Source organism: Psittacula echo (genome assembly GCF_963264785.1).
Source record: "Psittacula echo genome assembly, chromosome: 18".
NCBI lineage: Eukaryota > Metazoa > Chordata > Aves > Psittaciformes > Psittacidae > Psittacula > Psittacula echo.
The window spans coordinates 930244-957646 of record NC_137754.1 but is presented as its reverse complement, the minus strand read 5'-3'; the positions used below and the strand labels follow the sequence as shown (position 1 = coordinate 957646).

Below are 27403 nucleotides of genomic sequence, written 5' to 3'. Positions count from 1 at the left end.
GATGTCACACACAGAGAAGTAAAATAATGTGCTGTGGCCATAAAGCAAACTGATGTATCGGCTGTGCCCAAAATCACACCAGCACTCAGCCCTGCCTCACATCCTGGCTCTCAGGCAGATGGTGATGGGCAGTATCGCCACGGTCCCACCTACCCAGGAATTCCCGACTCCTCGCTCCAGAGCAGAGTGGTTTTGGTGCTAAAGTGGCTTATTTATGACACAGTAAATACCTGACACATAAACAGCAAATAGCTGAGTATGGAATAGTCAGCTGCTGCTCCTTCTCCCACCTGCCTGTCCCCACAGCAGGCACACACCGCGGGCACGGTGCTGTCCACCTAGGAAGGGAAGAGCTCCCCTCTTGAAGCCATCAGCCCCACAAGAGAAAGCAGCGAGGGCTCATCCTCTGCTGAGGTTCCTGGCCCCATCCCCAAGCTCTTGGGGAGTGGAGGCCCAGGAGGGAGCGTGCTGCGGAGTGGGGCTAAACCAACACGGAATTAAAGCAGTGGTAATTTATGCACGTGCTCAGCAGAGCAAACAGCAGAAGGATTCCCTGCGAGTGCTGTCACCTTCCATCACATCAGCCCGGCCGCAGCTCCTGCAGACAGCCCCCGCCAGCCTCCCCCCTGCCCCGCTGTAAGTAATGACTTCAATTCCCGCGAACCGAGCAGCTCAGCAAACGTTTCCTGCCTCAGAATGGGCTCTGTCACCGCTGCCCGCGGAGGGGAAGAGAGAGATAAATGGGGAATGAGACCTCACTGGGAATAGGGATAACCAGGGTAACGCTGCTGAGCCCACGCTTGCAGCCACGGCTGCATCCCTGCCCCACCAGCCTTCCCAAGGAGGGCAGTCCTGCCATGGAAATCATGGGCTGCAGGAATCTCTGGACACATGGAGAAGGTGAGAACAACGCCTGCCTGCAGGGAACAAGGCCTGATTTTAACCCTCAGGACCCCAGCAGTCTCAGTGCTGGACGCAGCTCTGTTTTCTGCCCTGTCCCACACTCACAATACAAAGCCAGTCTCCTGGTCACAGTCTGTTATCTGTCATCCCACTTCTCTGTCTCCTCCCTTCGCACAGCACAGATCCCACAGGACCTCAGCAGGAGGATCTCACTGTCTCCAGCACACACCAGCTTACATTGCATGTCTGCTTCCATCTTCACACCACCATCACTCCCTGTGCGGCAGCAGGGCCAGCAAACAGGATGCCAGCACTTTAAATGCCTGCGAAGGGTGAAGGGAGCAGTTTCCCCACTGCCAGCAGAGAAGCCAGGTCTGGCAGGAAGCAGCACATAGGCCCTGCAATCTACCACAGCTCCTGCCAAAGGAGCCCAACCAAAACCCTCCAACGCTGCACTTGTGCAGCAGCTGTGCAGCAGTGTTTTAACCCCACCTCTCTGCTCCAGACAGGGCTGTAATGAACTCCAAACGTGGCTGCTCCAACCTGACATTTGTATGCACGGTGCCCGTGCTGCAGCAGGAGGGAAGTGGGAACGCAGCAGGCACATGGTTTGTTTTCCCTTCACATCTGATTATGCTCATTATTAGGCACTAGAGGACAGGTGTGATCTCCAGACACCCTCACAACCCGCACTGCTCCTCTCTGCCAGGCAGGTGAGGAGCTTGCCACGCAGGGCTCCTCCAGCGTAGCCCATCAGCTCACAGTCAGAGCAAGGCTGAGGAACCCCAGCTGGAGCCAGTGCACACGGATGTGCCCACCGAGGTGGTGCAGGAGAGGGTGGCTGCAGCGTGGGGCTGAGCAATCACCTCCATTGCGTGCTGAGAAGACAAGGAGAAAACCTCAGATGCACAGCACTCTTTCAGGCAGAGCTGCCTGGTTCTAGTTGCAACCTGGGCTAACACGGTATAGGAAACACAGATGTGCAAGCACATGTACCACAGACTCACTGAAAGGAGCCTGTTTCTCCCCTTACATGAAAGCAGGCGAGACAACCAAATGCTTAAAAATAAGCTTCCCTAGACCAAAATCTGTCAGAGGGAGCCAGCCTCCTTTTCCTCCATCCACACGCTTGTGTTCTGGTACACAAATCCTTCCCATCTGCTTAAGGGAAAGAAAGGAACAAACCTACAAAAGGAAAGAGGCTCAACTTCCCACCATTCCCTTGGAAAGCCATTGACCTCCTGGGGCAGGGGAAGCTCACGTGTGAGATTACATGCTGCAGCCCTCACAAGCCACCTGTACTCAAAGTTTGTTCCTTCTGCAGATACCTGCATCCCATCTCTGCAGACAAACCAATGCACCGGTAGCACTGCTGTAACCCCTGACTCCGAGCACATCACTTGTGTTTCCCTCTGCAAAGCCCCTGTGCCAACAGCATCATCCTGTTACTGCTGCACCACAAGGCAGTATTTGATCCAGACTGGTCCCTGATCACACATCGAGAACTGACCTTGCACATGGGGCTGTCCACAGCAGCAGACAGATCCTCCACATCTGGTACCTGCTCAGAAAGCCAGCTCTTGATGCCCATGTCCTAAAGCAGAAAGGAGGAAAGGGTCAGCGGCCGATGAGCACACACATGTTTGGCCAGAGACCCTGAGGCTGGACCCAAATCCTCACACAGCTTGGAACACAGCTATTGAAACCAATAGCACAGGTTACAGAACACAGGAGACGGCTACCCCAGTCCTGCAGGCACGCGTGGCACCATGTGTCCCACCCAAGGGACAAGGAGCTTTTAGGGACTCACCACAGGCCACATCACCTCACGGTCCAAGCAGTTAGAGACTTGCAAGTCCTCCACACAGTCGCTGGCCTCTGATGTCTTTGAAAGCCAAGAGGAGACCTGTGTTAGAGCCTGTCCACGTCCTACCCCTGCAGCTTCACACCAGTATTCCCAACAAGGTGACAACCGATGTGGGAAGACAAATCTGGCCTCTCCATAATATAGTGACCCACGAGACAAGCACAAAACATCATAGGGGGACAAGGGCAGGAGAGGGGACTGGGGAGGGCAAAGAAGTGCTCCTCAAATACCCGTGACAAAAGGCACTTGCTTCCTCTGCTTTGCTCCTTCTGCACAGATCTCTGTAGCTCCGAGAGCTCCCGAGCCCACCACACAAATCGGTAAAGCCACACAGAACAGTACCATGGTCTTAAAAGGTCTTTAAAGGTACACCTTGGCATGTCTAACTGCAGCAAGGGCTCCTCTGTTCAGTGTGAACACCCGCAGAACCCTGCTGACTTCAGCAGAGCTACCCAGATGCATAAAGCAAGTGGGCAGGTAAGTGTAAAAGCAAAGCTTTCAACTTCCAGCTGTTTGGGACAGAATGTGTTTTCCAGGCTCAGTTTTATCCCTTATCATCTCTTAAGGATGTTACACGGCAATGGAACTAGAAAAATCATCAAAATCAGCAGGAACAAAGCTAGACTGGAAGGAGGGAGTTTATCAGCTCTCATATTCTAGCGTTTCTGGAAGACACTGAACCAGAGCATGTGTCTGTCTGGCACCCCAGTTGCAGGGGCCAGGCCAGGAACCCATCTGCACCTTGTGACGCTCGACGGTGCCAGAGATGGCACAATCAGCTACCCTGCTTCTAGCTGCTTCTCCTCCTCCTAGGAAAGCTGCAGGCAGGGAGGCATCATGCTCACAGATGAGAGCTGCAGCTCCGAGCCAGCCCCCAGGTACCGTCCTTCCCACTCTGACCCGCACCTCCCATCGCATCCCTCCGGAGCTGCGAGTATCACGGCTGGCAGCTCACTTTACACTTTTGTCCCATCTCTGCATAAGCTGAGAGAAACAACAGAAGGAGAGAAACAAAGCAGCACGGACAGCTGGGCTTAGTGTGAACTTCATTATAAACCTGCTTGCTTAGTACAGATGGCAGCACTGAAAGCTGAGACTTATTTCTCCTCCAAGACTCGAAACCCGCGTCTCAGTCCAGGGTTTCTGCCTGTCGGTTGCTTTGGACAGCACTTTGTGCATGCAGAACAGAACGATTTCCCAGCTCAGTGCTAAAGATGCTGATCTGGGAATTCAGAGCACTTGTGCCACCCCCCAGGAACACCCTGCTGCCTAGGAAAGCGCTTACGCTGCCTTCACAGAAGACACGTAAGTGCTCCAAGAGCTTTGCTGAAGCAGGGCCTTACAAGGCAACAGGAACAGGCACGGCAGCTTCCACACCAAACCCAACCACGCAGGGAGGTCTCTTACTTCGCCAGCATCCAGCTTGCTGTCTGCTTCCAGATCAGCTGCTGCTTCTTCCCTCATTTCATTCACCGCCTCTTCACCCACAGACAGGGGGTCAATGGGAGAAGCCAGGTTTACCTGCTGGTCTCCCTCAGCAGGTTCAGCAGCTGGAGATGCACCTCGAGGTGGCCCAGGACCACTGGGCATATCTACTCCTGCTGCACTCCTTTCCCCCAGGGACTGCGGCAGCTCAGCAGCAGCAGAGATGTCACATTCCACCTCAGGATTGGGCTTGCCCAGTAGGTCATTCCCAGTGTGTTTCCCACCAGGCTCATCCTTGTTGTGGTCAGACAGGCTGCTGTCGGCATCACCAAGGACTTCAACGGGAGTCGGAGGGCATGCGTCATCAGAATCCAAGGAAAACTCTTGCCCTTCTTCAGCACGTCTGGATTTTACAGACTCCTTCTAGGCAGCAAGTCAAACACAATTATAGCTACAACATCCTTTACCCCCTCTCTGGGAGGATGCAGCAGTCAGAAGCAGCTACAGCAAAGTCACAGAGCTTTGGGTGACTTCCAGACCAGTTTGATTTCTTTTCACAAAGTCCCTTTCAAAGACAAGGAACTCCATTAGGATAAACACACTCATCTGCTGGGCTCAGAGTTGTTTGGGTTTTGGTTCTGTTTGTTAACCTGTTGTGGACATCTATCCACAGGGGCTCAGGGCAGAAAAGGTAGCTGTGGTTGCCCTAGGTCCATCAGCCCTGGGAGCACCCTGCATGCTCTGCAGGAGACCCATTTCTGCTTCCACCCTTCATCTGTTCAGTGAGAGATGGGAATTTCCAAGAGGCTGGTACTGGACCTTTAACTTCTGCCTGAAATCAAGCAGAGAGCAGCAGACAAGCTGCAAGCATCCCCGCTCTCAGTGGGACAAACCGGAGAGCGGGCACCAGTTTAAGCTCTGAGCTCAGAAGAGGGCTGTGACTGACACAGCACACTCAAAGAGAACACAATCCCACATTAAAGCTTGGTCACCACGAGGTTCAGGTGCCTCTCCAGCAGTGGGGAGGCCACGCAGCTCATGAGAACAAGCACGACAGCCAGGAGGAAGCAGGAAAAGGTTCCCTCATCAGCATGCGAACAAAACTGCTAGCACGTCCCACTTTCTCACTGTTTTATTAATGCTGTGGTGTCTTGTCAAACATTAGCTGCATCCTGTGTACAGCATGTACCACACACAGACCGCATATTTTAACGATGTATTTTTATCAGAGTGCAACTGGAATGCTGTCAGCTTGAAACCCGGAGCTGCAGCGCACTCACAGAGCCTCTCCCAGCCCAGTGGTGGTCTGTGGGACCTCCCCAGGGCTGAGAGCACCATCCATCAGCATCCATCAGGACAACAGAGAAACCTCAGCACCAGGTACCCAAAGAGCTGCAGCCCAGAGCCCCACCTGCGATTCAAACCAAAGTCTACGGCCCCTTTCCAGTGTGGTGCCTGCCCAGCAGAGGTTCGAACACACACCACTGACCCACCAGCCAGCCACAAAGGCTTGATAGCACCTGAAGTCCTGAACCCAGATAGGCTGGTGTGAGAGGCACTGCTCCACGGCAGTAACACTGAAGCAGTCCTCACTTTTATCTGGGGTCAAGGGCACCTGGAAAGTTGGGACAGGCTTGCTTTGCTCCTTGAGACCTCTCTTCAGGACATCTGACAGCGCCCAAGGAAAGGTGTGCCCGATGAGAGCAATGAGGTTTATATACACAGATGTGCATGTAAAACAGTACGGAGACACTTCCCTTTGAGGAGCACAATGCCACAACAGAGTATACCAATGACTCCGGTAACACTGTGCACACAAGGGCTTCTCTCCAGGCAAGTTTACCTCAGTTACTAAAACATCCCAGCATAATCTCTTTAGCTGGTAGAATCCTGCTTTAAGCACAGAAACAGACAAAGCTTTTGTTAGCATTACACCTCAATGATCACAAATGCAACTCTCTGGAAGAGCTCTGCCAATCAGGCATACAGGTGGAGGAGGAGGGAGGTTTTCCCCGTGCACAAACAGGCTATGGATTTTCTATGGATTTCAGGGCTGGGATAAGTCAGTCAGGATATAATTGGCTTTCGCTGATCTTTTCACAAGCTGTAACACATTTTCCCTGCAGCTGACACTAACTGATGTGAAATCTCTGCCCATCAAATCCTCATGTCCAGACTTCCAGTGATCAGCACAAGCCTGGAGAAAAGCACAGCAGTACCAACAGGACCAGCTTTGGGAAAGGCATCTGATGCAGAGATGAACCATCAGGATGAACAGCAGTCCCCAAAACTGAATCCTGCTCATCTCAAAGAGCACGATTCACTGAAGTCCACAGGAAGTGAGGTTTGACAGACCTCATCTGGGTAGCATTTGCCCTGGGGTATTAAGTTTACACCTCCCTCCATGCATGTAATACAATAACCAGCAAAAGAAACAAACCAAGCAGCTACCAGGTACACACCACAACACTCAAAGCTGCCTACTGCATGCACAGCTTCAGTGACATCATGAGAACAGAACCATGATATCAGAGCCACTCATCACCTCTCTCAGGCTGCCAGCTTCTTCTGCAGGGCTCCTTCGGTGCTGGAGATCAGCTTCAGCAGCATCAGCAGCATCAGCTACCCAGCTGCCACAATCTTCCTCCTCTGCTTTGCTCTTCTCCTAGTGGGTGAGGTAACGCATCCACTAGCAAAAGTGCTCACACCACCTTTCCAAGCTGCTCAGGTGATCCAGATGTGACAGGTCACAGCCCTGCGTCTCACCCACGGCATCTGCCCTCCAGCTCAACAGCTTTCCAGCTTGGGAAAGGAGTTCACAGGAGCTCAGCAGCTCCCAGGCCCACGTTCCCCAACAAAACCCTTTCTGTCTGTGTGCTTTGCTGCAGCTCACTACAGCAGTTCTCAGCCACGCTCCCCCAGCACGGAGAGAGCAAGGCTATGGACACAGGAGCCATCCTCCCCTTCCACTGTCATCCCTGCACTGGTGTTTCATGGATGTCTTTGTTCCCTGGGAAGCAGCAGCTCTCCTCCCTGCATCTCGGCAGTACCCCACAAGCCCTATTGCACAGTGTTTATTTACAGACAGCTCCTGTTCACACATCTCCATCTGACAGAGCAGCCTCCTGTGGCAACTTCCCACCACACAAAGGACCCCGACCCCCAGTGTTTATCCAGAGACTGACCTGGACAGAAGGCAGAGCACTAAACCTCCCAGGCTGCAAGCACGCCAGCAGGGGATCACTTCTGCTGCTGCGCGACCATGTCCCCAGGCACCAGAGGTGCTTCCAGACCTTTTTCTCCTCTTGCCCCTTCCAGCAGTATCCCAAAGCCCCTCTGTATGTTAGGGCAGAGTCTCACGTGTCTGCAGTGACTATTCCAGCTCAGGAATTCAGAAGACAAGAAAGCTGGGTTCGGGCAAGAGCTAAGCCGAGCCAACCAAGCTTTCTACATGAGGCCCTCTCATTAAGAGTACATTCTAAGGACACATAAACCTCACACCTCAAGGTCCCCAGCACTTGACTTGGGTTTCATTTGCACTGCCTCTTTCCCAGCTAACTCCCTCCTTGCTCCAGAAAAGGCCACAGAGGGAGGCAGCATTCCTTTCCACCTCTCTTCCCTCTCTCCAGACACTTATTCCACTTTCAATGCAGCCTCCCCTCTCCCCCAACATCCTTGTATCTCAGCAAGTCACTAAACCCTCACGCTGCTTTTCTCTGAATACAGGTATTCGACCTTGATGCACAGGCTTACACGAGGCCACGAGGTTTTTATCACTTCACCCCATTACACCTTAGATTTGCCCCCTTAAGTCTTGCTCTACAAATCGTTTCCTCCCGTTTTGCAAAGGAGCTGGAGAACCAGGCTTAGGCTCGCTCATAGGAATGCTTTTCTACTGCCACCTCATGGAAGCACATCGGAATTACCTTTTCCAGTGGGGTTCTAATATCAGGACTAAGATATCCCCCATCTGGGTTAACTGAGCCTGGCTGTTGGGCAGCAGTTGCCATTTCACAATAGGTTCCTGAAGCCCTGCACTGAAATGCCAAGACTGCTCTGTTCTGGACACGTTAACATTCCAGTGATGAACTGGATCCTGAAAGGCTGCTGCTTGTTTGGAGACCAGAGAGTCAGCCCTTTCTTTCTCCCTACTTCAGCATAAGTCTTTGCAGTTCCACCCAGCACTGCGAATGGGTTCACTACCAAAGCCCTTGAACAGCTTAGTTTTTGTGTGCAGTGAACAGGATAAGGCAAATACTGTAAAACACTTTAAGAGAAATTAATTTGCCTTTCAGACAGCGGAACGGGATTTCAAAGCAGTGAGACAGGATTAATGTCAGCACCGTCGGGCTGCATCACCAGAGCTGCTTGCCACGCACTTCCCATTGTGCTCTTGTCACCTTAAGCCTCATCACTGCTAAGAGGCATGGAAAGGCAATGTCTGCATGAGCCCACACATGTCCTCAAGTCGCTGCTGACACTGCCCCAGCCACAGAATGTCAGCAGTGCAAGAAGAAAGAAAACAGCTTTCAGGTGACCACATGCAGTCCACATGAAAGGTTTAAGATTCCTGTGGAACTAAGTGTGAGAAAGGCATTTCCAGAGCACATTCCCCTCTGCTCTCCCCAATACCACCATTGCCACTTCAGCTGAGAACAAGACTTCTTTCTACACTCACTGAAATAAGCAGTGCAGAAGCAAACCTTCCTCAACAAGCCTTCCTCCTACAGCAAGCACAGTGGCACCTCTGCTCCGAGGCTCTCACCTTTCTGCTGTTGAAGGGCCCTTCTCCAGCTTGCCTGTCACACCTACATCACTTCAGATTTCTCTGCTTTACAATGAAACAAAGCTCCAACATGGGCAAAGACGCCATCTCCTCAAATCCCACCCACCAAACCACAAGCATCCTCCTTCAAGCACAAATTTGCCTCCAACACACACCTCCCTGTCCCCTGCAGACCGCATCTGGCTTCTCATACACTCCCCAAACCCTGCGGCTGTGCCTCCCTCTCCATCAGCCTGCTCCAGGTTGGTCCTGCTCACAAATGGCTTACCTCCGAGTCAAAGCTGCCTCCCAGGGCACTGACATCCATGTGCAGGTTTTTGAACAGTCCTCGTGTCTCACGGGAACTCTAAAGTATTGAAAAGCAAAACGGCAATGGTCAAAACTGGGTTCTGACCCCTGCAATCCCACCAGCACACAGAAGGAGGCACTGGGGGTTCCTAAGCCTCAAAATAAGACAGTAAAGCTATAGCACTGCTCCAAGGCAACACACCTACAGCCTCTTCATTTTGGAATTACCTCACGGCAGACAGCGACTTATAGGGAGTACCATGACAGAAAAGGATTAGATGCTTTTTGGTGACACAGCAACACAGAGGAAGTGCAGCACAAAGTAAGGCCCTGAGTCAAATGGAACAGCTACGGTCAACCACCACAGCATCAGCTTTTCATTCTTTGAGGTCTCCTGCACTACAGTTACTGACTCACATTAAGAACCAAGGCACAACCCACCTCATTTTCACTTTCTTCCTCTTCACTTCTCCCTTTATCTACAGCCCCTGGGTTCAAGGAACTCTCCTCTTCGCAGACCAAGGCCAGCGACTTCTTCATCTGATTGGTGGCCTTACAGGTCTCTGCAGGCTGTGGGGTCAAACAGGAGGGAGGTGAGAGGACAGCCAAGGGAAAGGGCAGATACAAACCCTCTGAGGCACTGCCAACAGCAGGGGAGCTGCTGAATTCCGAGAAGGTGCTCAGGATTGTGCTGCTACCCTTGTTCTGCCAGAGCCATGGCCAGTTGGGAGAGCATATATTCCTTATGAGGCCATGCCGTCCCTTAGACCAAAGAGGGTCCTGTCCTCTAGGATGAGAGCTACAAAACCTGCCTGTGCCTCAAAACACTGGTTCCGTCCATAATAAAAACAAAGTGTTTGAAATCACCAGTGATAAGCCTTAGCCAGACTCAAACCTTCAGTGAAGGTGTTGATCTGTATGTTTGGCACTACACTGGTTTTGTTTCCTCTCAAAAGATTGACCTGCTTGGAAACCTTGCATTCATCCAGAAAACTCTGCTTTTCACTTCTTATTCTTAGCAAATAATTGAGGGACAATACGATTTATTACATTACATTATCTGTAATGCATATCACACAAATCAATGTCCTACTAAGATGAACTTAACAGACTTCTCCCGCCAACAGGAACTGAAACAGTTCTTTCTTTAAATCTGCTCATCACAGTAGAAGAAAGCTCAGCACAGATTTAGTACTGGGTTCCTTAGAAACAGCAAGAGAACAGCAGTATGGTGAGGGACAGCAGGGAAGTGGGGATTAACAGACATCACAAATGCTTCTCAGTGTTCCCATCCCGAGATGTTCTGCAGCACGCTCCCAGAGCCAGGACCTTACCTGTGTCCCTGCTCCGGTGTCAAGGCCGGCAGGCACGAGGCTGCTGTGCTGCAGGGGGAGCGGGCTGGGGCGCAGGCCGGGGAGCAGGGGTGGTGGGACCCCACGCAGCGGGGCCAGGCCCCCCGGGGGCACCTGCACGGGCGCCAACAGCATGCCTGTGGGCTGGAATGTGCACAGGGCTCACTGACACAGCACAGGACACGGCTCCTCACCACATATAGGACCAAGCCCACATGAGACCCACCACCACTGAAAGCCACCTGTGAGACCCAACACCCAGCAACGACCAGCACATGAAACACCCAGCAACGACCAGCACATGATAAACACTTTGATTTACTCACACATTTTGTCTTCCAAAGGCCCATCTGAATACAGTGATTTACTTTACAGCAGCAAGACAGTTCAGAAAATCAATGGGCATCACTCCAAACCAAAGCAAGAACAACAGCCACCACACCAGCTCACACATACCCACACACAGCACCCTCTGGGAGGGCTCTTACCCAGTGCCATGCACCCAAGGCAAACTGGGCAGCTCCCCTTCTGCCCTGCACAGCATGAAATGAGTGAAGGAGAAACCACTCTGATGGCAAGAAGCCTCCTACTCTCCCCAGGCTGCAATTACCACCTCCTTTTAGACAGAGATCCAGGCTGCTTCCTCATCTTACATCAGTGGAAAAGTTACAGACAGCACAAAGCAGCTCTGCTGCAGCACATCCACAAGAAGCTCCTGAAAACACCACTCCCCTTCAAAGGGCAGCAAGAGCCCAAGGAGCCATCCAACATCCTCCCCTCTGAGCAGCTCATGTTAGACATCAAGTTATCCTCCCTCAGAAACGTGACTATGATCATGGAGCTCCCACCCCATGACACACTGCACAGGTTCAGCTCGGAGCACACATATGCCAGGGTTTTCTCTGTAGCACGTACGCCAGCTCATGCTCCAGCAGAGCACGTGCACATTCAGACATCACAGCTCCTCTGCGCTGTGTCTGCACCAGGCTGCAGATTGAAAGCAGAGCTAAATCACTCTTAGGCTGAGGAGCAGGGAGATGAATGTGCACCAATCCTTCTTCCACAAAGTCACTGTCACAGCAATGGCAACAGAATAAATCACACATTCCACTGTAACAGAATAAATCACACTGATTATTTTCTGCAGATGGCCATTAATGACGAGTTAATGCAGAGCAGAGGATGTTAGCTGTCCTTCAGGAAGGATAAACCAGCTTCCATTGGGCTAATTAAAACTTGCAGGGTAATCTGCACTTTATCTGATATTTATAGCCATAGTTCTTATCAGTGAGCACTACCACATGCTGGTAACTGGAAACCTGAGTTAGTGACATGGTGGAGCCGCAGCTGAGCACCCCCAGCAGCACAGCAATCCATTAACATTAAACACACTGACCTTTCAGATCATTTCTTACTTCAGAACAGGAGATTCAGTAACTTCTTATTAAACTGAGGCAATTATTTACGGACAAAGAGTTTGGGCAGAACAGAGCAAACAGGTAATTTGACTGCAGTCTTACCTCTGCTTCTCCCAAAAGCATATATTTATCATGTGAACTCTCTGCCCAGCCTCCCCAGAAGCACTGCAAGTGGAGTCTACTCACAGCAAGCTGCTTCAACGACTGCTTCTCCTTCTTGCTCTTCTTCTCTTTCTTTTCTTTCTTCTTCTTCTCTTTCTTTTTCAAGCTGCCACATGCCAGCAGCTTCTCTCGCTCCTGAATGACAAGCTCTCTGTAGTGATCATCACACGGGTGGTCCCACACGGATTGGCCATTAGCAAAGTTGAAGTAATAGATCTCACCAGTGATGTCTTGGCTGAATGGCAAAAGCACCATGAAAAGATGAAAGAGCACACATAGATAGAGCTGCACGCTCCAGCACATCCTTACTGAATCACCAAGAGCCCAAAGACACATTGGTGCGAGGAAGCAGCTCTCCTAGAGATTGCCCACATCCAACTTCTCAAATGCTCTTTCCCTATATTCCACCACCCCAAAAAGACCCAAGCATCCACAGGAGGCACATCTCCTGTGGCATTGCCCCCATCAGACTGCCACTGATGTGGGCAGCACAGAGCAGCGAAGAGCAGGAACCCAGCCACTGACAGAGCTCTCACCAAGGCTTCCACCCAGGCGGTAACACAGCCACGATGCCTTCCCTGGCCAACCACAGCAGCTCCGGCTCCTTCTTGGGGTCGATCCCAATCGCCCGGGCATAATCCTGGACTTCTGGAAAACAGAAGAGGAGCCAGTGGAGATGATCTGCACCAGGCACTATGCAATAAAGCCAATTTCCGCAACTAAACCACAGGGGCACCCAGGCGAAACAGAGCTGCCAGCATGGCCCATGTGTCAGTGGACGCACTGTGCCATGGTTCCCTGCCAGGCTGGAGGCAGACTGCAAAATGGCATTTATCTTTACAACCAGAAAGCTAATGTCTTCTATAAAATCCCATTTATTCTACCTTCATACTCTCCCCAGTGCCTATCTTCTTAATACACTGGAAGTGACTTGCATGCACGAATCCCAGCTCCTGGAAGGACAGGATCCGTTACCTTGCTCACTGGGAACATAGGTGTCATCGTAATTTTCTTCCAGGATGATCTGGTCACCAATGCGCACCACAGGTTCTTCCATGGCTTTCTGCATCTGGCGGCACGAAGGAAGAGACATAGGAATCACAGTGATCATCAGCTGCACCCGGTGTCCCAGCAGGGACCGGGATGCCCGAGCATCTTTATCACACAGCGATGCACTCCGGGTGCAGGACGTGCCCCACATGCCCGGCGCTGAGCCGCCGCCTCCGCGCGCGCCAGGTTTAGAGCCTTATGTAAAGGGGGGCTCAGGAGCAACGGTTAATCCCGGGCTTAATTCCCGGGGCCGCGCCGAGCCCAGGCAGCGCCGCGCCGCCCCCGCCGCGATCGGACCCGATCAACGGTCCCGGATGCGGGGGCTCGCTCTAGATCCGTTCCCGTCCCTCAAGGCGGGGTTGGGCGCCGTTCCCGGTCCCCGTTCCCGGGTCACCCGCTCCCCCCGGCCCCGCAGCTCACCCCGCACGGCCGAGACCCGGGCCACGGCCCGGCCACGCCGTCACCGCCTCCACGGACGCTCACGGGTTGCCTGGAGCCGCCGTCACATCCGGGTCCCGGGCAGCGCTAACGCCCGCCCCCGACCAGCTGCCATTGGTCCTCACGGGCCACCCGGCGTCGGATTGGCTGAAGGCTGCGTGACGTACAAAAGCGGCGGCGCCTGCCGGGGGCTGTAGTGCGGGCTGGGCGGGCCCCCACCGCCAGTTGCCATGGCGACGCGTCGCCCCGGCCCGCGGCCCACCTCGGCCCCGCCGCTGCCCCCGCGCCGGGCCGGGCTGCAGCCGGGCCCGGGGGCTGCGGGGAGGCCGCGGGAGCCGCGCGGGGCTGCGGCCCCAACCGCTTCCGCCGGCGGGCGGGGGGCGGGCGGGCGCGATCGCGCTTTCCGGGGCGGGGAGCGCCGCGCCGCCATGCCCGCCGCCCCGCTCGGCCCCGGCGCGGCCGCCCGGCCGAGGCGCGGGGCGCTGCGGGCCCCATAGGCACCGTTCCCCGCGGGGAGCAGGGCTGTCCGGGCCGCGGCCATGGCTGCCGCCTGGCCCTGGCTGCTGCTGTGGCTGGGGGCGGGCGCCCTCCCGGCCCCGCCGCGCATCCGGCTGCCGCTGCGGGGCGGCGCGGCCCCGCCACCGGGTCCCCGGGCGCGCCGGGCGCCGGAGGAGGCCGCGCGCGGCGGCGGCGGCTTCGTCGACATGATCGACAACCTGCGGGGCAAGTCCGGGCAGGGCTACTACGTGGAGATGACGGTGGGCAGCCCCCCGCAGAAGGTAGGGACATCCGCCACGGGGCGGGGGGGTGGCCGGCAGCGGGGCCAACGGGAGGAGCCGAAGGTCACCCACGGAACCGGGTGTGCTGCGGCGGCCTCTCGGTGCTGTGCGTGCCGGGCTGCATCCATGCATCCAGCCATGCATCCATCCCTGCTGCCAGCCGAAGGATGCTGCCGCACGGCTGTGGGCGGCGAGGGGCTGGCAGGGCTGCCTGCGCCTGTCAGCGTCGCCCGGCTGCGAGCATGTGCCAGCACCAAGCCTGGCTCCTCCGGAGCCGGGGGCTGCGCCAGAGGTTGCTGTCTGTGGGGCTGGCTGCAGGTCGTGGCTGCAGCAGGGCCATGGGAAGCGCGGGGAGGCAGGGATGCCCGCAGGGCAGAGCCGGTGCATCACCAGGCTCTGCTCCATCAGTTCAGCAGCATCCCTTGTGTCCAAGAGCTCCCGTGTGTGGCACCATCCGCCCCTGTGCTAGGGACAGGATGGGTGCTGAGGTGCTGCCTGGACCAGCTCCTCCCCTCTTTTATGGGTGAGCTCACCCCGATTCCTGCTGCTGAATCCTTTGTGCACACACCATCACCTACTGCTGCCTGCAGCACATCGGGCCTGTGCTCCAGGGTCCACATTCCAGCACAGGGCTGGTTCCCGCACGCCTCCCACCCGCCACAAAGGCTGGTGCTGCCAGAACATGCAGAGCCCACGCAGCGTCTGAGATAAAGGCTGGCTTCTCCCCTTGAGCCAGCTCCATCCAGCACAGCACATGGTGGGAGAGAGCAACACAGGTGGGATGTGAACCATGGACAGGGGAGGAAGGCAGGAATCAGGTCTCGTGGTGTCCCTGCGTGCCTGGGGATGCTGAGGGGGAAAGGGAGGAGATTATTCCTAACATCTCATTTCCAATGGGATTTCATCATCTCCTGCCACGTGTCGCAGCTGCCACACAATTGCCCTGTGAACCACCTGTTTCCAGGGCACTCCCAATCCGCTCACCCTTTTGGGCAGCATCTTCCAGCCTTGGACTCCATCCAGACGTGAAAGTGGTGCGTGTGCAGGCGCGTGTGTGTGCGCTGAGCTGGATTCCTCCAGGCACTGCAATGGAATTAAGAGATTCACGTGAAAGAAGAGAGCCATGGCTGTGCATATGCAGGAGAACAGGGAACATGTCTATCCATAGGGGTGTGTGCATCTTTCTCAAAGGCACACATGCAATCTGGTCACCCCACTGTGCCCCCTACTCCATCTCCCTCCCACCTTTCACCTTCTCTGCGATGACAGCAAAGTCCCTCCCTGCCACCTGCATCCTCCTCTCCCCGCAACGTCAGCTCCGCAGGGCTTTCTCCTGGGAAACCCATCTCTGGGTGGAGCAGATGGCCCCTACCCACTGATCAAACAGAGCTACCCTGGGAATGGTCCCCGTGCAGCAGCCAGGGCTGGAGATGCTGCGTTGCCATGGGAAGGTTGGGATGTGCAGTGGGGTCCCAGCAGCTCCTGGTGCTCACCCAAGGGGGCAAACGTGCAGCTCTGATCCTTACCCATGTCCTGCAATGTCCCCCTGGGACAGACGGCAGCCTGGGGTCGGGGGACCTGTCCCTGTCCCCCCAGCACATGCTGCCTGCAGCCACCGTTGTCAGTGCGCTGTGCAGGAGGCTTCAGTAGCTGTAGCCCAGTGCTTCTGCGATGAGCGCAAGCTCATCACCCTCCTCCTCTTCCCTCTGCTCCACAGATTAAGGGCCAAAGCCCCGTGGTGCTGGTGCTGCAGGCAGGGTTCAGCTGGGGGCAGGATGTTTGCCAACCCCTGCCTGAGCTGGTAATCCCAGGCACAGGCAGAAGGGAACCGGGAGCAGAGCTCAGCATATGGGTGGCCGATTAGCGGAGCCAGCGGTGCGCAGTGCTGGGCCATCAATCCTCCAACCAGCTTTGGGAGCAAATCAGGTTTCCCAGCGAGGGGATGCAGGGACCCCCTCTCGCTGCTGCCTCCTCCAGCCCCACACATGCACATGGTACAACAGCCACCGTGTGCCTGCCGTGGGACTAGGGAAGCACCACTCACCTGCAGAGCCAGACAGAGGCGGGTGGATGGTACAGCAGGGTCCCACTGCAGTCTGACAATCCGTGGCTCTTCCTTCTCCAGCTGAACATCCTGGTGGACACAGGGAGCAGTAACTTTGCTGTCGGAGCTGCACCTCACCCCTTCCTCCGGAGATACTACCAGCGGCAGCTGTAAGTATGCTGGGGGAACACAGAGAGCACAGGGATGCAGGCCTGGCCCCGTGCTGTCCCTTCTTGGACAGCATGGGTCCACACAGCTCTTTGATGCCATTGCAGGTCCAGCACCTACCGCGACCTGCGGAAGGGTGTGTATGTGCCCTACACCCAGGGCAAGTGGGAAGGGGAGCTGGGCACCGACCTTGTCACCATTCCCCACGGCCCCAACGTCACCGTCAGAGCCAACATCGCTGCCATCACCGAGTCAGACAAATTCTTCATCAATGGCTCCAACTGGGAAGGGATCCTGGGGCTGGCATACGCTGAGATTGCCCGGGTGAGCCCTGCTCTGCTCAGTCCCAGGGGCCCAGCTTCCAGCTGTGCTGTTGACCTTGAGCTCCAGCAGCACACAGAGCCGGGGTCCCTGCGGGGGGCACAGTCCCAGCAGTGGGAGCTCCCCTGGGCATGGAGAGCCCCTGGAGGAGGGATGGCACTGACATCCCTGTCCTGCCTCTGCTTTCTCCTCGCACCAGCCGGACGACAGCCTGGAGCCCTTCTTTGACTCCCTGGTGAAGCAGACCCGAGTGCCCAACATCTTCTCCCTCCAGCTTTGCGGGGCAGGCTTCTCCCCCAATGAAACTGAGGCGCTGGCATCGGTGGGAGGCAGCATGGTGAGTGCTCTGCTGCAGGAGCACCAGGGAGGCCCACGTGGGATGTGCCCCCATTGGAGCTGGCAGGGCACCGTGGCATCCCCTTTCTGTCCCTGCTGCAGATCATTGGTGGCATCGACCGCTCACTGTACATGGGTGACATCTGGTACACACCCATCAGGAAGGAGTGGTACTACGAGGTCATCATCGTCAAGCTGGAGGTCAATGGGCAGGACCTGAACATGGACTGCAAAGAGGTGAGGGGACAGCAGGGCACTTGCTTTGTCACTGCTGCTGGAGCCTCCACTTTCCTGCTGAGGGGCTTTGGGAGGGGGGCAAGGCTGGGGTCTGCATCTCGGGCCTTCCTCCTCTGCCCCCAGTACAACTATGACAAGAGTATCGTGGACAGCGGGACCACCAACCTCAGGCTGCCAAAGAAGGTGTTTGAGGCTGCGGTGAAATCCATCAAAACAGCTTCTTCGGTCAGTGAAACCCATCCTTCCCTCCCCTGTGGGCACGTCCCTGCGCCAGCACAGGGCTGCGGGCAGCACGGCTGCCTGTCACCAGCCTGAGCATCAATGCTGCTTGCCTGGCACGGCTCTGCTCACCTCCCTTCCCTCTGCAGACGGAGAAGTTCCCGGATGGCTTCTGGCTGGGGGAGCAGCTGGTTTGCTGGCAGGTTGGCACCACCCCCTGGCACATCTTCCCCGTCCTGTCCCTCTACCTGATGGGGGAGGCCACCAACCAGTCCTTCCGGATCACCATCCTGCCCCAGGTGAGCACTGCCCCTGCCTAGTACTGCTGCTGGGTGGGCGCAGCTGCCTGCCCCATTCCTGCTGCCATCTCTCTCCCTGCAGCAATACCTGCGCCCCGTGGAGGACGTGGCCACCTCTCAGGACGACTGCTACAAGTTCGCCATCTCCCAGTCCTCCACGGGCACCGTCATGGGCGCTGTGATCATGGAGGGCTTCTATGTGGTCTTCGACCGTGCCCGCAAGCGCATTGGCTTCGCTGTCAGCGCCTGCCATGGTGAGGGCTGGGCCTGCAGGGAGGGAGCGGCGGAGGGGATGTGGGCCTGCAGTGACCATGGCCCTGCCTTTTGCCCCCTCAGTGCACGACGAGTTCCGGACAGCCGCGGTGGAGGGGCCTTACCTGCACTCCAACATGGAGGACTGCGGCTACAACATCCCGCAGACGGACGAGTCCACCCTGATGACCATCGCCTACGTGATGGCAGCCATCTGCGCTCTCTTCATGCTGCCCCTCTGCCTCATGGTGTTCCAGTGGCGCTGCTTCCACTGCCTGCGGCGGGACCACGATGACTTCGCCGATGACATATCCTTGCTGAAGTGATGGTGGAACGCAGGGGCGACCCCAGGGTGCAGGTGAGGCAGTGGGGCAGGGGCAGGGAGGACCTTGCTCTGGGGGCTGCAGCGTGGAGCAGGGCAGCGGCATGGGGAGCACAGACCCTCCTGGCCCTGGAGGCTGTGCCTGTTGGGGAGTCACGCTGATGAGCCACCCCCTGCCTGTCCCCTTTCGCCCTCCATCCCTGTGCAGTGTCCCTTCTCAGCCCACCCTGCAGCTCTCCATGCAGGGAGCTGTGCGTGTGTGCACTGTGCTGCAGCCGTGCCTCCCCGTGCAGCTCCCTGCATGGACAGCTGCTGAGCCAGACTCCAGCGCTCACATCTCTGGAGCCTCCCAGCCCCAGGCTTTTTGGAGACAGCCACACAGGACCAGCCTGGAGCTGCCCAGACAGGAGCTGCCAGAGGCAGAGCTTTCCCTCCCATCCTCCTGTTCCCCTGGACACCATCTGCTCGAGCCATTTCCCCTGCTCTGTGCAAGTGCTGCCAGTGCAGGGCTCCCTGCTCTCTGGCCTCCCGGCTGCCTCGGGACAGGCAGGAGCACGCAACCATCTCATCCCGCTCCGCTTTCGCTCGCCACGTTCCCAAGGGGATGGGAACAGCCTTGGCCCCACAGGGAGGGACAGAAGGACACGGTGCTCCCTAGCCCACCCGCCCGTTCAAAGCCATAGGGGAGCCCGTGCCGCAGCCCCTGCCCTGCCTCACTGCCAGCGAGCCTGTGGCCGGGCACAGCAGCTCCTCTCTGCTCCCTCTGCGTCCTCGTCTGTGTACCCCAGCCCTGGCTGCTGCTCCCGAGGCGCAGGCACCCACAGCCCTGGGACTGCAGCATTCCTTCTTTTTTAAACCCACTTGTATTTATTTCTTTTTTATATATCTGATGCGAGTCACTGGTAGTGCAGCTGCGCCCATCAGCCTGTATATAGCGGGTCCCACGCCGCGCCCCAGCTTCTCACCTGTACCATACACACATATAGCTCTATTTTTAATTCCAGCGCTGAAATTCAACTGCTCCAGCCCCAACATCAAGGGGTTGGGGTTGGGTTTTTCTAAATCTCTTTAGTCTCTGCTCAGTCCTGGGGCCTTGGCCTCAACCCATGGCCAGGGCGCGCTCAGCAGCGTCCTGCAGGAGCCCTTTGTGGATGGGAGGTGGGCAGAGCTGGTTTTGGAGGAGGTGGTGATGGAACCAGAGGGACGCAAGAGGATGGGGAACGCAGAGAGCAGAATGGACACTGAGCACAGGAGGCACTTTTGTCCTCACTGTGTTCCGCCAGCGCAGGGAGGCATTCTTGGTCCCTGGGGACAAACCTGCTGGTGCAGGCCCCTTCCCCTGGGGCTGCAGGCAGTTGGGAATGCCGTAGTTCCCGGCTGCTCTGCCTCTGACAGGCAAGTGCTTTGTTGTAAACACTAAACTTCACCCGTTCAAGGGCAGCATTCCTCAGTGAGCAAAAGATGGGGCTCCCTGTGGTGCTGGGGCCGAGGTGGCAGCTCGGGCAGGGCAGGGCTGCTGGAACCACCCCGTGGAAAGCTTGGAAAGCCGCTCCTGCAGTCACGCAGTGCTTTGGGAAAGCTGCAAGGGAGCCAGTGCGAGGTGGGAGGAGGAGACGGGTGCAGGGTAGGATCAGCCACCACCACAGCCCGTTCCATGCACCCGCTTCACCAGCAGCGCTTGCAAGCAGTGCCCGCGCCATGCCTGGCTCCAAACCTGCAACCATCCAGCCCTGCTGCTGCAGCGCGGGACAGCGCATGGACCTGTCTGCCCAGGAGCCGGGACTCCGTGCTGGAACACTGCCTTAACCCGCGCTGGCAAGCGGCTGCCTAGGATACATGGGTTGTGGCCAGACCCCGGCGTGCTGCACCCCAGGGGCTCAATCTGTGCCACAGACTGCAAATAAAGGGGGGAAATGCTACAGAGCCAGTGTGAGATCTGAAGTGGTGCTGAGCACCTCGAAACCCCACCGAAATCCATGGAGAAGGGTCGGCGCGTCAGCCCGGGCTTCAGCAGGAAGCAGAAGAGAGACAGGGAAGAGCAGCAGGATGGTGCCCCCGAGCTGCAGCACCAGGCACAGGCTCTGCCCCACAGGAGGGCCATGGGGACAGGACAGGTACCGCCGCTCTCGCTGCAGGCCCCAGTACTCTGTAACCTATTGTCTATGTAAGAACAATGAATGTTACCACGGTAAATTATTATTACATTAAAAAAGAGACCACAAAAGCTGCTGCTCGCCTGGAAGCTGTTCATTGCCCAGTGCTGGGCGATGGCTGGGGCATGGGGCAGTGAGGTGTCCTGTGGGGGGAATGGCTTGTGGCAAGCACAGAGCTCCAGGAATGCCAGCCTGGAGCAGCCGCTTGGCAAGAAGAGGTGGTTATGGGGAGCATCCGCATCCCAGGCTGTCTGTCCCCACTCAAGAGAAAGGCAGCGAGGCTGCGAGCTCAGAAGGGAGGAGCAGCACCAGGTCACTGCATAATATACACACTTTATTTATGAATTTGTATGTATACAGACTTTCTATACACACATTACCTATATAATAAAAATGTACATGTGTATACATGGCCGTATAAATATAGAACTGTAGAAATCTTAGAACTGATCCTGTCTATTCACAGCAACTCCTCTCGCGGGACCGCTCTCTTCCAGTAGCGTCATTTGAGGCTTGGACAGAAGGGGCAAGTGTCGTTCGTGTTGGTTTGGGCCCAGAACTTGATGCACTGGAAGAGAGCGTGACTCAAGAGCCACAGCACAACGTACATGTGCTGTGACCGCTCCTCCCTGAGCAGCGCGGCCCAGGGCACTCACTTTAAGGGATGGTTTCCTCCATGCCATGGTGACAGCCTCCATCCTGAGGCCACCCCATGGAGGGACCCCCTTCATGCCACCAGGACCATCAGACCTCCCTCAATACACCATTTGCCCAGCTCGGAGCACAGGAAGGAGGGATGAGAGGATGCAGAGTTGTTTATTGGTCACATCCTGCTCCAGGCAAGCTCTCAGTACCACAGGGACTCGCTACACACACCCAGGGCCCCAGGAGGGAATCAGCACTAGGAAGCGTGACGAGGAACACACAGCACAGTGTGGGAGCACTCACCTCCTTGTGCAGCACGTGCGAGCAGGCCATGGGGTGAAGGTCACCGGGCTGCACCAGCTTCTGGCACATGAGACACAGCTTGCAGGCAGCCGGGGTCTGGGACGAGCAGTGAAGGGACAGAAAGGAGACAGGGAACAGAAGTCAGCCACCCCAGCTCAGATCCCATATTCCACACTCCAGCTGCTCATCCCACCAGCTGCAGCCAGGGCTGAAGTGCGACCAATTCCTCCTCCCTCTGACTTCCATGGGGACGGCAAAGTGCTCCAGGAAAGCCCAAAAGCCTTACATGTGCCGCTGTTCCGGGGTAAGCCACCTGGGCCGGGGGCAGGAACATGGGTGTGCTGATCTGGGGCAGGGGGGCAGAGAACATGGGTGCCCTGATCCGGCTGAGAGGCTGCAGCAAGGGAAACAAGGCACCTCAGAGAAGCCCGGAAGGAAAGGACAGATGAGTTTCCCAAGGGAAAGCTAGAGTCACGCAAGCATCCCATTCCCACCTGAGCTCCGGTCGCCGCCCGCTCCTGCTGCTCCGCCAGCTTGGCCGCCACGAGCTGGTTCAGCTCTTCCATGGTCAGGCCCGCCATGGTCCTCCGGGCAGTCTTGATCTGCTGCAGGATGTTGGTGAGCTGGGCCCTGCGTGGACAGCAGCCTGCTAAGAGCTCCCAGCGCCGCCAGCCTGTGGGGCACCCCACATCCCAGCAAGAGCAGCGTGCCCTCAGCACAGCCCCCCCCAGGAAGGACACCAGCAGGCACGCACTTGTTGCACTGCGGGAACCGGGTCAACAGCTTGTCCAGGAGCTTTTCCAGCTTGTCGGCCGGCTGCAGCCTGTGGAACTCGGGAGCGACGCTGACACCTGCCAGCCCCGGCGGCGGTGGGATGGAGGCCGTGGGGGCCACATGAGGGCTGTGCGTGCCCATCAGCGAGGCCACCACGGGGCTGTTCCTTCCCTGGGAAGCGGGCAGCGGAGGGGAGGGCTGGTTGGGCCTGGAGATGGCAGGGTTCAGGAGGGGAAAGGAGAGTGCCCGGGGATCAGCGCTCGGCATGACCATGGGCATGGGGACCGGTCCGATGGGGAACGGGAGCCTGGGAGTAAGGGAGGGGTTGGGCTGGAATGCCGTCAGCATGAAATCTGTCTGAGAAAGAAAAACAGGCGGCGAGGAAAAGGCTGGTTAGAATAAACCCATCGGAAAGCAGGGCTGAGCGCCCTCCTCCCCAGCCAGGCGGGAGCAGCACTGAACCACAGGCACTGGTGGCTCTGCTCCTGAAGGCAAGGGGAAGGGACCCTTCCCCTCCTCTGCAGGGAGGCACAGACAGAGGACAAGCACAGGCCTCCAGGAGACACAGTCCCCCCCAGCCTCCATCAATGCACGCAGCACAGGCAGAGCCAGGTACAGGCCTGAGTGTCACAGGGACCTCCCTGCAGTGCAAACACATCTGTGCAGGGCTGGAGAGACACTCACCTCTGAGGGTGGAGGGGGCAGCGTTGGCGTGGGGATCTGTGGGAGACTGCTCAGCTTGGTTCCGTTCCTCACCATCTGAATGTGGTCGTTGAACTGATCCTAGCCCAGAGCACAGAAACAGATGAGCTTTGGGAAGAGTCTGTTGAGGCAGATTCCTCTGCCTGGGCAGAGCATCACCAGCCCCAGGACGGCCGCAGGCCCTACCCTGGACACCCTCTGGTTCCACAGGAGTCAGGGAATGAAAAGGACCTGACAGGAGAAACAGAGTAACTGCCTCTCCATTAATAGCTTCCATCCCCATGGGGCTTGTTCACACACAAGCCTGAAGTTGCAGCAGACAATCTCCGCTGCTGTTTACACAGGCAGTGCCAGGCTTTTGGACACACATCTTGGTCCTCTCCCAAAAAGGGCTGTAACTCCACACGAAGTAGCACCAGTGCAAAGAGCTGCCCAGTGTCAGGCTGGGAGCCTGGGGACTTACTCGGACACTTTCCTTGGTCATTCGTATCCTGTTGAGCCTCATCTCCCACTCCTGCTTCGGCCTCATGGTCTCCAGCGTGGGTGGCGCAGACCTGCAAGCACAGCTACGCTCTGCCACCGGCACCGCACTCTACCGGGCAGCACAGCGGGAACAGGTCACCCCCAAAGGCTCCTGCATCCCCCTCCTCAGCTGGTGGGAAGAGGGGCTCACACCCCGCAAGAGGAGAGCACATGGTGCCACCAGAGTGCATTGATCTGGTGGACAGACACAAGGACACGGGCTCAACATTGTGCCCACAGCACTCATCTAGGGCACAGCACATGTTCAGGAGGCAAACAGCAATGAGCAATAAGCACAGCCCCACGTATCCTTGCTTTGCAACATGACTAAATAACATGAATTTAGTAAGCAAACCACAGGAAACCTTGATTGGAGCCAAACCGCCAGTGTAGGTAAAGAGGAAGAGGAGATGGGCACACAGGGACACGAGTTACCTGCCCTTTCTGGGGCTGCACGGACTTACTTGAGGTAGGTGAGGTGCAGCTCTGCTTCTTTTTCTGCCTCTTCTAGTTTCAACACGAGCAGCTCCTTCCGGCTCTCCAGAGACAGGATCTAGCAGAGAGAGGGGCAATTCTTGTGCTCCCTTGTTTCTCCTTGGACCACCACCTCCTCACTGAGCCATGCTGAGGGCACCAGGCACCACTCCAGACTCAGGTTTACTGCACTGATACTTGTTTATCCCTTCTCTTGTCCCACAGCGAGGGGACAGCCTCGTACTGCACCCCCTCTCACTTCACACGATCATTCATTAACGATCTGGGATCTCAGACAGACCCTCCTCAACACCTGTCTGCAGGTCAGACGTCACCTCTGCCTTCCAGGCCCGTTCTGTCTCCTCAAGAATGTTCCTGTTGATCTCATTGTGCTGGTTCTTCAGCTTATCCAGCTCCATCTCCCACAGCTGCCTGCAGACAGGAACAAAAGCCAGCTCAGGCTCTGGAATGGCGTGGAGCAGAAGAGCTGACCAACTCCCCCTGCTCTGGAGCTTCTCTGCCCAGCTTTAACACACCCAAGTGTGCCAGAGTTGAGAGCAGCTGTGCAGCTGTGGGAAGCACACAGAGAATAGGAGTGCCCTGACTGGGAAGCTGGAATTCACTCAGAGGTAGCAGTTACAGCCAAGTCAGTCCCCTGAGCACAAACTCTAATCCTATGGGATCTTTATGTCACAAGTATCCAGGAGCCTGTTTGTGACCAGGACCAAGGAGGATTTACTGCAGAGACAGGGCTGCTGGAGGAGGAGGTAAAACCCAGGCAGCACTGCTGGAGCGCTCTCTGCAGCCCACCCCGCCAGCAGCATTGGATTCATTCTGAGGCCAAGTGGCTGGAAGGAAAAGAGAACGCAGCAGTGTCAACGCGGGAAGGGCCTCACTTCTCATCAGACTGCTCTGCAATCAGCGACGCAATCTTGTTCTCCTTCTCCTCCTGCTCCTTCAGCAACCTGTACAGGGGAGAAAGGAGAAGTGGAGTCACAGCTGTGGAGGGGTTATCCCCAGCCCTGAACCCCAGCGTGAACAGCTCACTGGCACAGGACGCTCCTCACTCCACACCTGGAGGCTGCCCCATTCAAAAACCATTTGAAAGCAACCACTCACATCCTCCAGGGCAAAGATTCTGCTGTATCATGACACTGCACAAAGAGTGTGGCATAGAACCAGCGCCTGCTGTGGGGAGCTGTGCCGTGCTGCCAACACAGCTCTGCAACTGGGGGGAACAGCAGCTGTGTTCTTGGGGCTGTTACTAAAGCAGCGTTATCCCAAACCATCACCGAGCCTTCAGAGTAAGAAACATCAGCCCTTGGTGATGTGACAGGATGGCTTCGTAAAGTGCAGGTTCAACACCCAAAAGAACCTTCACATCTGTACAAATAACTTGTGTCTTTCTTGCATTAGAACCCCAACGCAGAGAGGTTCTTTGCCCCAAGCACGCAGCCTGTATTACAGCAGAGCCTTGGAAAGCCCCATGAGACCCTGCTCCAGCACTGAGACGGCAGCAGTGGAGCCGAACTGCACATTACCCTTGCCAAGCACTGTCCACCCGTACACCGAACCAGCAAAGCAATGCCCCACTGCCCCAAACCCGCTTGGAGATGTCTGTAAACCACTGGTGCTGTGTTTGTGGCAGAACCCTCCAGAACCAAACAGGCCTGTCCAAAACCACTCACCAAAACCCTGCTTCCAGTGATCCTGTTTTACTTAATCAGGTGCGCATCAGGGTTAAGCAGTGCCTCCCCCACAAACACTTTCTTGTCCATCCAAATACCTTCTGCCTTTCTCACAGAGTTTCTCAATTTCTGCCTTCAGATCCTGCTCTTTCTGCAGGAATTCTTTCTTCTCTTTCTCCATCTTCTTCTTTGTCTCTTCTCTCTTGATTGTAACGTCTTGAATCGCCCTCAGGATCTCCTAGAGTCAAACAAACACCATGCAAATAAAGAGCAAAATTACCAAGTATGGGTTTTGGTTCTAAATCCATTCTGATTTTAATCAATGAGGCCAAAGCAGCCACCTCAGTTGGGTAAGAGCAGTGCTAAGGGAGGTGAGACAAAGAGAGGACTGTGCCAAATACCTGGTGGTTCTTCATCTCTTCCTCCCTCCGCTGCTGGAGCTGCTTTAGCTGTACCTGCAGCTGGTTCTCCACTTGCCTCTGTTTGTCCAGCACCTCCTGGTAGCGCTCCTTCAGCAACGCCCTCTCAGACATCATCTTGTCCTGCAGCACAGGGTGGCAATAGAGGGAGAACCTTCCCCGTCCCTTGCGCTAACAAGAGGACGGCCACACACGGAACACTCAGCAATGGGTAGGAGCCCAGGATGTGCCATGGTCAAGCAGAAGGCACAGTGAAATGCCTTCTGCTTTCAAAGCTCAGGCTCTAGATGGGCAAAGACCAAGGGAGGCACAGCCCAAAGCTGAGCTGGGACTGTGCATCCGCCTTTAATGAGCAGAGCCCAAGAACCCCATGGCTGGTGTACTGATGGCTATAGACAGCCTGCGGGAAGAGCTCCAGTTCCTCCACCGGGCACAGCAGCGATACCCACCAGGTTCTTCTCTATGTCCTGATCCGTGTTCACATCCATGTCGGCCGCCTTGAAGTCAGTCTGTGATGGGAGATCGCTGCCATCAGCATCACCCACACGGGCCAGACCCGGTCACCACACGGCCCGGAGCAACACCGGCGGCACCCACCTGCACCGCGATGTTCTGCGACGGCCTGGCCGGGGCCGCCTCGGGGCCGGGCTCCTCCGCCGCGCCGCCGGCCTCCGCGCCGCCGGGCCCGGGCTCGCCCTCACCGCCGGCCGCCACCAGCTCCGCCTCCGCGCCGGGCCCGGCCGGCGCCGCCTCGCCGGGGCTGTCCGGGGCGGCGAGCGCGCTGCCGCTGTGCGAACAAACAGGTCGGTGCTCGGCCGCTGCCCCCCGCCCCGGCGCGCCGGGCCCAGCACCTACCTGTCGGGCGGCGCGGTGGGGCCGGGCTCGCAGAGGCGCGGCGGGGCGGGCGCGGCGGCGGGGCCGTCGGTGGGCGCCTGCTCCAGCGCCATGGGGCGTGCGGCAGGGCCGGGCCCGGCCCGGAGCGGCGCGGAGCGGAGCGGACACCACGGCCCGCACCGCCCCTTCCGCTACAGAGCGGCGCGGCCGGCCCGCGAGCGCC

At 56.7% G+C, this 27403-nt stretch overlaps 3 protein-coding genes across 15 annotated transcripts in view; 1 reads left to right on the top strand and 2 right to left on the bottom strand.

The window, feature by feature from the left end:
• The window catches only part of CEP164 (centrosomal protein 164), a 28757-nt gene extending 14977 nt beyond the window's left edge, over window positions 1-13780 (bottom strand). For 6 of the 11 annotated variants that reach the window (XR_013958204.1, XM_080631723.1, XM_080631719.1 and 3 more), the window contains exons 1-11: window positions 13672-13774; window positions 13177-13270; window positions 12738-12849; window positions 12226-12436; window positions 10604-10765; window positions 9711-9839; window positions 9250-9327; window positions 6741-6860; window positions 4178-4618; window positions 2714-2788; window positions 2414-2497 (exon numbers count right to left, since the gene is read on the bottom strand). Coding sequence is in view for 10 of the 11 variants with exons in the window: in XM_080631723.1 (XP_080487849.1) it covers window positions 2414-2497; window positions 2714-2788; window positions 4178-4618; window positions 6741-6860; window positions 9250-9327; window positions 9711-9839; window positions 10604-10765; window positions 12226-12436; window positions 12738-12849; window positions 13177-13270 (1506 nt within the window). In the remaining variant the exon portion in view is untranslated. Of the gene's footprint in view, window positions 1-2413; window positions 2498-2713; window positions 2789-4177; window positions 4619-6740; window positions 6861-9249; window positions 9328-9710; window positions 9840-10603; window positions 10766-12225; window positions 12437-12737; window positions 12850-13176; window positions 13271-13671 lie in introns of all 11 variants that reach the window. The other 5 variants (XM_080631727.1, XM_080631722.1, XM_080631725.1 and 2 more) reach the window with 5 other exon arrangements.
• Window positions 13781-14124: 344 nt separating this feature from the next.
• On the top strand, window positions 14125-21006 carry BACE1 (beta-secretase 1). The gene is made up of 10 exons (XM_080631552.1): window positions 14125-14468; window positions 16594-16682; window positions 16788-17004; window positions 17201-17338; window positions 17440-17574; window positions 17698-17799; window positions 17943-18092; window positions 18175-18346; window positions 18429-18702; window positions 20342-21006. Exons 1-9 carry the CDS (start codon window positions 14229-14231, stop codon window positions 18668-18670), a joined length of 1485 nt encoding a protein of 494 aa, XP_080487678.1. The 5' UTR covers window positions 14125-14228; the 3' UTR covers window positions 18671-18702; window positions 20342-21006.
• Window positions 21007-21132: 126 nt separating this feature from the next.
• On the bottom strand, window positions 21133-27354 carry RNF214 (ring finger protein 214). 3 transcript variants are annotated; one of them, XM_080631549.1, is made up of 15 exons: window positions 27202-27354; window positions 26944-27133; window positions 26796-26855; window positions 26329-26469; window positions 26026-26165; window positions 25136-25204; window positions 24541-24671; window positions 24230-24318; window positions 23707-23797; window positions 23226-23324; window positions 22522-22894; window positions 22262-22397; window positions 22054-22161; window positions 21768-21863; window positions 21133-21387 (listed from the first exon to the last, which is right to left on the bottom strand). In XM_080631549.1, the coding sequence occupies exons 1-15, from the start codon at window positions 27291-27293 to the stop codon at window positions 21322-21324; spliced, it is 1881 nt and encodes a 626-aa protein (XP_080487675.1). In that variant the 5' UTR covers window positions 27294-27354; the 3' UTR covers window positions 21133-21321. The 3 variants fall into 3 exon arrangements, with proteins under 3 accessions (XP_080487675.1, XP_080487676.1, XP_080487677.1); XM_080631550.1 differs by having other exon boundaries at window positions 22522-22898; window positions 24575-24671; XM_080631551.1 differs by lacking the exon at window positions 22054-22161.
• Window positions 27355-27403: the final 49 nt, after the last annotated feature.

Bases quoted from the DNA above. Each gene is read 5' to 3' on its own strand.
- RNF214 (XM_080631549.1), bottom strand. From the start codon at position 27,293: ATGGCGCTGGAGCAGGCGCCCACCGACGGCCCCGCCGCCGCGCCCGCC. The intron at 27,134-27,201 runs GTAGGTGCTGGG...TTGTTCGCACAG, and splicing joins CCCACCGCGCCGCCCGACAG to CGGCAGCGCGCTCGCCGCCC. The intron at 21,388-21,767 runs GTGAGTGCTCCC...GCTCTCTTCCAG, and splicing joins CGCACGTGCTGCACAAGGAG to TGCATCAAGTTCTGGGCCCA.
- BACE1 (XM_080631552.1), top strand. From the start codon at position 14,229: ATGGCTGCCGCCTGGCCCTGGCTGCTGCTGTGGCTGGGGGCGGGCGCC. The intron at 16,683-16,787 runs GTAAGTATGCTG...ATGCCATTGCAG, and splicing joins AGATACTACCAGCGGCAGCT to GTCCAGCACCTACCGCGACC. The intron at 17,005-17,200 runs GTGAGCCCTGCT...TCCTCGCACCAG, and splicing joins CATACGCTGAGATTGCCCGG to CCGGACGACAGCCTGGAGCC.